The sequence below is a fragment of the Sebastes fasciatus genome, chromosome 22 (genome assembly GCF_043250625.1).
Source record: "Sebastes fasciatus isolate fSebFas1 chromosome 22, fSebFas1.pri, whole genome shotgun sequence".
In the NCBI taxonomy this organism is placed as follows: Eukaryota; Metazoa; Chordata; class Actinopteri; order Perciformes; family Sebastidae; genus Sebastes; species Sebastes fasciatus.
The window spans coordinates 16,055,500-16,064,652 of record NC_133816.1 but is presented as its reverse complement, the minus strand read 5'-3'; the positions used below and the strand labels follow the sequence as shown (position 1 = coordinate 16,064,652).

Sequence of the window (9,153 nt, the reverse complement as noted above, 5' to 3'; positions counted from 1 at the left end):
TTTTGTAGACAATAGTGCAATCACAGCGTTAAAATATTTATATATAGATATATATATAAATATATTTATATATATATATATATATAAATATATATTTATATATATATATATATAAATATGTATATATATATATATTTATATATATATATATATAAATATGTATATATATTTATATATATATATATATAAATATATATTTCAAATAGACAGTGACAGCCTTACTCATCAGTCAATCCAGTAGTTTGGAATAAACCGAATTGAGACTAGTTTCTATCAGCAGCGACAGACACTGAAGATGTCCAGGAACACTGTGACAGATGATGTGTGGGAAGTGCAATGCATAAATAAATCAGTGAGCTATTGGTGCCAAAAATCTGCACAAAAAAATACATCACTCAAGAATGCAAAAAAAACAAAACATTTTTTTGTCACCTTAATTAATTTTACTTGATATTAAAATCAGTCCAATTTCAACAGGACATGAGACAGGAAATTAGAGGAGGTAGTTACATTACAGTGTTTGTGGGACATACTGTGAAACAATCAGTAGAAGTGGTACAGGTAGTGATGAGTGACAGACTCTAGCACACCACATTAGAGCATTTACAACCTCACATAGCTCCATCTGTAGAGCGACCAATCGGCTTCAGCAGTAACGAATGCGTTGCCGTCCAATACACCGGGGGAAGTCATGAAGCCAAATCAAATGTACAATAAATATTTAGTATCAAAAAACACTATCGATCCCTTTTTTTAACGTAGCTTAACACTTGTAACAGTGTACGAGTTCCACAATATCAATCCGAACATACTTTACTGAAAAAATACTGTAAATACTTCGCAAAACAAAAACAAGTGATGCATGCTCTGAGCAAATAATCGCTTTTAAACCATCAAAAGAAACACGGAGAGAAAAATCCACATCTTTAACACTTTCCATTTGTTTCAATACCAGAATGGATTTAAAGATTTTGTTCACTCAAACTTGTATACACTGATCGGATGTGCGTAGTGAAAGACAATCGCTGGATGGTTTGTTTTCATTCAAGTAAGGGCAGAAAATGTATAAGACGATATTGAAAATGTTCCAAAACGCCCATCTCGCTATCTGAAAAATGGAAAAATGACTTGATCCTTGGTTCATGTTCTATCCACCAAACTGTAAAGTAAAACATAATCTCCTTGGCGATGGTTACAACCAAAATATGACAGTGAAATGACAGTGGGGTTACAGCTACGTAGGTTCAGTTTCAGAATTATCCAGACTGTTTAACGTCTGAATAAATGTTTTAAAAAGGGGATACAGTGTGATGGGACTGGGCTAGTGTTTGATTTTCGGTACAGATGCCAAAACTTAACTTTTTTTGATTAATTAATTTGAGAAATACAAATATGTTTTTGACACATTTTTCATTAAAAGGGTTAGTTCTGTTTCTTCAAGCCAATCTTAATACCCACACACAACGTGGACGTTAAGTTACCAGGACAGCTACCTAGATGATTCGGGCTAACTCTGACTGTTAAAGCTTCAGCTTCCACCTCTGGATGGCATTTTTACACGGCGCTACGGATCATTTCATGGGTCAGTATTGAGAGACGGAGTGATTATAGCATCCGATAATTGTTTCAACCCTACAGACAGCATTGTATTTTTTTAACTGTATTGTCTAGAGATAGACTTGAAAAAAAATATCCATCAATAAAAGAAGCCAAAGTTATTATTATTATTATTATTTTAAATGTTGTCTAAACACAAGCTGCTATACAAGAACTTTACCCGAATAAAATCCTCTAAAATTGGAAGAAAAAAAGAGAAGTTAATTGAATCATCTGACATGCAGCGCCAGGGTTCGGTACTTGATTTCAGTCAATACCAAAAAAAAGTATTGTTGTACGATACCCGGACCTAAATGTGAAAAGCAGTATACTCATCACTAAACTCCATTAGTTGAGTAGCGATCTCTGAACCCATCGGCTATCGGTTTGATGACGATAAGCCTCTGGGGATCTATATTTCTGGAATTCCAGTGTAGCCAGCGGATATCCAGATAACGGATATCTGGGCCAAGACTTCCTCACAGTCCGAGACTGGAGTTGGGAGTTGAGAGATGACGTGTACGTGCTAATTTTAAACCAATAAAAAGCTAAATCATCTTCAGACGATAGCCGGTGGGTTCCAAGAATGCATTTCGGCCGATGCGTTCCGCCTCTTTTGCTCTCCACAGAGACTATTACCTGCATTCAACCTGCTCAAATGGGATTGGTCGATACTACTCGGGACTACAAACGGAAACCAGAACGCTTCCGATGCCAAAATCTTCTCACAGATTCTGCATTCAGATGCAGGTATATCTGTTTATAGACTAGTTGAGTAGTAAGTCATTACGCTACAGTAAATAACCGGAGTAATTTGTAGTCATTTCCTCTTTTAAAGCTGTCTATGTGGAGAATGTTTGGGCTCATCTCGGACACCATGACAGCACGCACACATATCCTGTCTGTCACTAGAACAGGAATCCAAATTCACTGTTCGTGCGACGACAAGAATTCTGTTTAGCTAAAGCAGATTATTCAGTGAGCAGAAACGCTCGTTGTGATTGGTTGAAATGGAATGCATGTAGCTGAAGCATTAAAAAAAAAGGACATCCTGTTTATAGTTTCGGAACATTTACAGAGCCTCAGTCCTAGACCAGTGGTGGAAAGGTACATAAAGCAAGCACTCAACTTTAACAGAAGCAGATCCTCAGTTTTCTTGTACACAACTATTCCAGTCCTACATGATGGGTTTTAGCAATGGAGCGTTAAGTCCACAGTGAAAAATACCGATCTAATATCAAAAAGATGTATCAAAACTCCTACGTCTTCTCTACGCGTAGCTATCAAAACTGAGCATTGTGACGATCCTGCATGTAGTGCATGTTTAAACCACCCTCCCCCAACAAACTCACACAGTGTTATATACAGAGCATTTCACGTATTAGTGCCTCGAAAAAAAGGTGCTGGTTCAGTGAACAAAATGGTGCCGGCGATCGGTGAAGGTCCTCTGACGATGTGTTCAAGGAGGCGCCTTCAAAGACCGGCAGCTGGCGACACAACATGAGACAACAACGAATTAACATTATTTTACATTTTGATGTGATCCTGATTTAAAACACCGGATTTAATTTCAGAAAAGGTTACCTGTTAGTTGTAAAATGCTGCTTCAGCATCAGGTAAAGAAACTGGAAAAGAGAGGAGATAGAAAGCTGAATTCATTAGAAAGCCTTTAAATCATCTGCTTGTTAACAAAGCGTGTGTGGTTCAAGAATTTCAAAATAAAAGCTGAGGGCACAACAGAAGGCAGAAAAAGTTAAGGAGTTAGGTTGAGAGTGCTTTCTGTAAAGGATCAGCGGTCTAGACTAAAAGCTGGAGAGAGAGAAGACATATTGAAGCAGTTGAGTTGGACACAGTCACAGTGGAAGAAAGAAAGGATTGTCGTCTAAGTCACATGACTCCAAACCACCCCGACTCTACGGCTCAGTGGGAACATGTAGGAAGGTCATCAACATGCTCTCACAACTGGAACAGATTTGTTCTGATTTGTCTCTGGCCTACGGGCTTTAAAGCAGGGGTATGTATTTTTACTTTGAGTTATTAAAGCACACTGTACTGTTAGAATGAACAGCCAGCCGCTCTGGGTTTACACATTTTGCTCCGTTAAAGGGGAACACAACACAATACGACACGACAGCAAACACAGATCAGCCAGACACAATCACAGCAGAGCTCAAGACAAAACAATGACCAAATGATCCGTCACACCCACCGGCTACAAACACACACATACAGCACGTGTGTGCGTGTGCGTGTCTCATGAGTAGTAAGCCGCTGCTTTCTTGATCGGGTGAGGTGGGAGTCGGCGAATGGAGAGAGGGGGGGGCACCCTGACGAAGCATGGAGGAGGAAGAATGAGGTGAGTGTTGACATTGTGATGGTATAAAGCTCAGCTCTTAATAATAAGAATATGTTCTTTAGCTATTTATCTGTTAAATGTTGTTATTATGTTGTTATGAAATGACATGCGGGATGTCCTCTAAGGGGAGGTGCCAAAATACTTCACATTATCCGGAGCATTGCTAATTGTGACCGACTAGTGGAATCCAAATTAAATTAGCAAATCTTGAAAATACCAAATCCTCATCTAATCCACAGATTTTTTGTTTTTATGTATAAAAACAAACTGTGCATTTGGAACTTTCTTGCAAAAATCTAAAATCTGGCCATACTGTATGTACATAACATAGGCCTGAGCGCGTTTCTACTATGAGAGCTGAAAAGCCTCATGTTGTGAAATGGAAAATAGAAAGAGATGGGTGCAAATCAAGGGAAGTGTGTCCGTCTGTATGAGGAGGACACATGAGATCCTGAACTGAAGGATATTAGAAGTAAAGATCATTTTCTCACCAGCTCGCCCGCACTGCTTCGATGTCGCTCACTAAGTTTTGGGCCAAACAAATCCCAAAAATCTGTGGATGAAAGGAAAAAAAACAGCGTAAAATAACATTTACAAAAAAGGAAATATTTTTTTCTGGATCATTCTGACGGTCGAACGCGTGAATGAACTGACCTGCAGTAGAGCAACTCCGATAAAGATCCCGGCCACTAGCGTTAGGTTGTCCTGTAGCCACTTCTCAAACTGCGGCACGCAGCCTTTCACGTTGATGTAGTCCTTCTGCTCCGCGTCCTGATGAACACAACACACCTCAGCTTTAATCCACCTTTGACCTACCTGTCTGTAATATCACTAGCACTAAATCACTCTGTCATGTCAATTAGAAGAGATGAAATATTACATTTATTAAATGAATAAAAACAGAAGGGCAGTTGTGGGAGCATCAAAATGAAGAAATGACATGATGAGTGAGTGAGTCCAGTAGATAAATGTTACTTACTGGTTTAGCCCGGATGTCGTATCCACACTGAGTGTTTATTACATCCTCCTAGAGACACAAGAGAAGAATACACTTTATAGAGTCTAACCTGTTTAAAAGCAGCGTTATGATGTGTGTGGCAGTATTTCTGATGTCAGCATGCTCACTATGACATAACACTAACATGCTAATGTTTATTTTAAAAGATTTGAACAAGGTTAAAAATGCAAAAAGGAAAGTATTTGGAATTAGCCAGGCATCATGTGCTACCTCAGCGTTTACAGTGCTCTGGCCCTGCTACATGTGTGCATGGAGGACTGTGGAAATGTGAGCCTCATGCAGAGTGAGGGAAGTCGTACCGCTGGGTCCTTGGTGCAGCAGGAGAAGGGAACGCCGCACTTTTCCCGACTGGGATTGGCGTCGGTACAGTTAAAATAGATGTTCAGGTTCCAGTCGTCTGCTCCGAACGCACCGCAGCAATCCCACTGAAAGGAGAAGGTGAAGCACACGGAGAGGAGAGAACAGTTAGAGGATCAGAGACAGAAAAGATACAGGGTAGTTTCAGACCCATCACAGGACATAATGAACATGCTGTTTTGTTTTTCAAACGTACGTATTCCTGAGTGAAGTCGATGAGGTTCTGCAGATCGATGTCGTCCCGGTACGCCCGGATGTTGTTGTTGATGAACAGGTTGAGCTGGTCTTTAATCCAGTCCTTAAAGACGAACGCCAGGACTCCTGTCGTCAGCTCCAAGAAAAAGATGATACCAAGAAACACCGAGAACTACGGCAGGAAGACACACAATGATACTGTCAGTTTCTCCATCATTCATCACTGCAGTGTGCATAATATTGGGAGGTCTTCTCATCATTGGAACATACAAACTTGAGTAGAAACGTGTTTTCCCTCAGCGCTCCGATGCATCCTGCAAAGCCCAGAATGAACATGATCGCCCCGACCACCATGAAGAGCCAGACTGGGTCCAGCCCCCCCAGGTCTGTGATGGACGAGATGTTGGACAGAACCCCCTGGAGGAGGAGAGACAGTGTGAGTCTGAGCCAGGCAGCTGGGTCTCCTTCAGGACCAACAGTCACATACAATAAGATGGATGATCTCAAATAATGCTGCTGCAGCCACAAATAATACTACAATAGATGGTTTATCCTTTGATATGGTGCACTTTGATTCATTACATCTTTAGATAATCACCAGTAATGTGGATATAATGACTAAGTGTGTAAAGGCAAATAATAGAACAGCTAGAAGAGTCTGGTAAATTCAGAAAAATACATCACTTTACTGTAATGCAGCCTTTAAAACCAGGAAAAGACAACACTTATTCCATATTATTATATAACGATATAGAAAATCTAAGACGATATCTAGTCTTATATCACGATATTGATATAATATTAATATATTGCCCGGCCTTACTGTTAGTGTAAAGTGAGTTTATCATTTGCTCCGTCTGTTTGTCTTTATCTTTAAAAAGGTGCAGCTTTAAATTGCCAAAAGTATTGGCATGAAAACAAGAAGATATTAATATCACATTGGCCTTTGATAAAAGAAATCTGTCAGCATGTCAGAAAATATTTGGAAATGTAGGAATAAAAAAATGCATTAACAACTCTGTATTTTGTAGTTGTATAACTAATAACTGAAGTGTCGCCACTTACCTTCTCACTCCATGCCCACAGTCCGATTCCAACTAAGGCCATGCCCAGCAGCTGTAAAAAAACACACTCATGTCAAACCACTGGACAGATGTGTTGATGCAGAATGACATGATGGCAGTCTGTCACATTGTTATTCACACACATTTCCTCTGAGGCCGCTGTGACCCAGCTGGTTCTGCTCTGCCCTCAGTCAATCCCATATTGTCTTTTATTTCTCTCTCTCAGTACGACATCAGAGCTCTAGTGTACATGTTTCATAGTATGTTTACCCTCACAGTAACGTCACAGATGGGGCTTCTTATATCAGGTGGTATCTACGTATCTCTGGGTCGTCAGATAGTGTGGAAAAAAACGGATAAATGGCCGAGACTGACGGTACCAACTGGCAACGACTTGTTGTGAAGTAAATGCAATGGAACGGGGGGAGGGAGAATGTGACATCTAGTGGCTGAATGTTATCAATGTTATCAACTGTACCATTAAAATAAGGCCTGAAATGGCAAAAATGTGATGTTCCAGGTTTTCAAGAAGTGAAAATGTACTGCTTTTCTTGGTTTCTATGATATTACATTGAATAAGTTTGATGACTTGGACTATTGGTCGGGCAAAACAAGACATCTGATGACATTAACGTGGGCTCTGGGATATTTTAACTCTTTCCTGATGTTTTATAGACTTTTACGACTTTTTTCTTGTAGATTTATGACTTTATTCTCGTAAAGTTATGACTTTATTCTCGTAATAATATGATTTTTTTTCTCCTAAATTTACGACTTTTTTCTCGTAAAGTTATGACTTTATTCTCGTAATAATATGATTTTTTTCCTCGTAAAATTAGGATTTTATTCTCTTAATTTTACAACTTTTTTCTTATAAATTTACAACCTTATTCTCGAAATATTACGACTTTTTTCTCCTAAGTTTACGACTTTATTCTCATCATTTTACGATTTTTTTCTCATAGCGTTATGACTTTATTCTCGTAATATTACGACTTTTTTCTCCTAAATTTACGACTTTATTCTTGTCATTTTATGACTTTTTTTCTTGTAAATTTACGACTTTTTTCTTGTAAAGTTATGACTTAATTCTCGTAATAATACGATTTCTTTTCTTGTACAATTACAGCTTTATTCTTGTAATTTTACTACTTTTTTTCTTGAAAATTTAAAAAAAAATTTCTCCTAAATTTACGACTTTATTCTTGTAATTTTACGACTTTTTTAATGTAAATTTACGACTTTATTCTCGTAATATTACGACTTTTTTCTTGTAAAGTTATGACTTTATTCTCGTAATAATATGATTTTTTTTCTCGTAAAATAACGACTTTATTCTCTTAATTTTACGACTTTTTTTCTTATAAATTTACAACTTTATTCTCGAAATCTCAGATTTTTTATTTCTCCTCAATATGTCCCTAATACTCCATCATAAAGTAACACATTTGATTGTGCATTAGGCTCCTGTATATAATGTGTGATATGAATGATAAGCCTGCAGCCTGAGACACTGCAGTCTGAGCTGTCATTAGTTCACTAGTAAAAGCCGATTAGCTCTGTGTAGTGAAGTGTTTACTTTACAGACATCACTGTACCATAATAAAACCACAATAATAAAACACTGCATGCATTGATCTGACTCTGAATAATGAACTTGAATGATAATCATGATAAGATGGAGATGATGATCAGGGCCTTCCTCCCTTATTATAACCGAGCTGTAAGCTACTAGAAATAGAGACGCACATAACGTCATAATAAACCCATAATAAAGCTTCTCACCCAGAACAGGATGTTGAATCCGAAGATGAAGTATTTGATGCAGCAGCTGACTTCGTTGCCTTTGTAGAGATTGCCCGACATGTTTGAGCATCATCAGCTGGCTCTTCTCTGTGTTGGTGAAAGGACAAACACGGCCTGCTCTCACAGGCTTTGTGTGCTGCAGGATGGAAGAACAGGAACAGGTTCAGCTGCTGCAGGAGGAGGATGCATTTCACTTCAGATGTCCTCAGAGAGCAGCTTCAGCATGGTGGTGGAGGAGTCCCAGGACCGGAGATATGAAGCTGCAGAAACCCGCAAGAATATAAAGAAACGGTCCTCCGTTTTCTGGGCAAATTGCGCCTACAGGAGGCGGGAACAAGCTGCTGAGGGTGGTCGTCACTGATTGGCTGGAGAAACACTTGAAAGACTGAGGATGCAGCCAATCACATCAGAGGAAGGATGGGGGTCATTTCCTGTGTCCTGGATGATGTCATGTATCTAACTAATTATACTAGAGACATTTCTATTAAATAATAATAATAATAATAATAATAATAATAATAATAATAATAATAATAATAATAATAATAATAATAATAAAACCCCTACATTTCCATAAATATTATATTATATTTATATAAATATATTATATTATATTAATTTATTATTTATGTTATGATATAATAATAATACAAATACTACTCATAATAATAATTATAATAATAATGATAATAATAAACCCCCTAAATTTCCAGAAATATTATATTATATTTATATAAATGTTTTATATTATATATTTATTA

At 37.9% G+C, this 9,153-nt stretch overlaps 1 protein-coding gene across 4 annotated transcripts; it reads right to left on the bottom strand.

The window, feature by feature from the left end:
• Positions 1-420: 420 nt before the first annotated feature.
• tspan5a (tetraspanin 5a) lies at positions 421-8,748 on the bottom strand. 4 transcript variants are annotated; one of them, XR_012592385.1, is made up of 11 exons: positions 8,372-8,748; positions 6,588-6,638; positions 5,793-5,939; positions 5,524-5,694; positions 5,270-5,395; positions 4,932-4,979; positions 4,607-4,723; positions 4,444-4,505; positions 3,806-3,923; positions 3,181-3,221; positions 421-3,083 (listed from the first exon to the last, which is right to left on the bottom strand). XR_012592385.1 is itself a non-coding variant. In XM_074623370.1 (10 exons), exons 1-9 carry the CDS (start codon positions 8,450-8,452, stop codon positions 3,851-3,853), a joined length of 876 nt encoding a protein of 291 aa, XP_074479471.1. In that variant the 5' UTR covers positions 8,453-8,748; the 3' UTR covers positions 421-3,083; positions 3,806-3,850. The 4 variants fall into 4 exon arrangements, 3 of the variants coding, with proteins under 3 accessions (XP_074479471.1, XP_074479474.1, XP_074479473.1); XM_074623370.1 differs by lacking the exon at positions 3,181-3,221; XM_074623373.1 differs by lacking the exon at positions 3,806-3,923 and having other exon boundaries at positions 8,372-8,747.
• Positions 8,749-9,153: the final 405 nt, after the last annotated feature.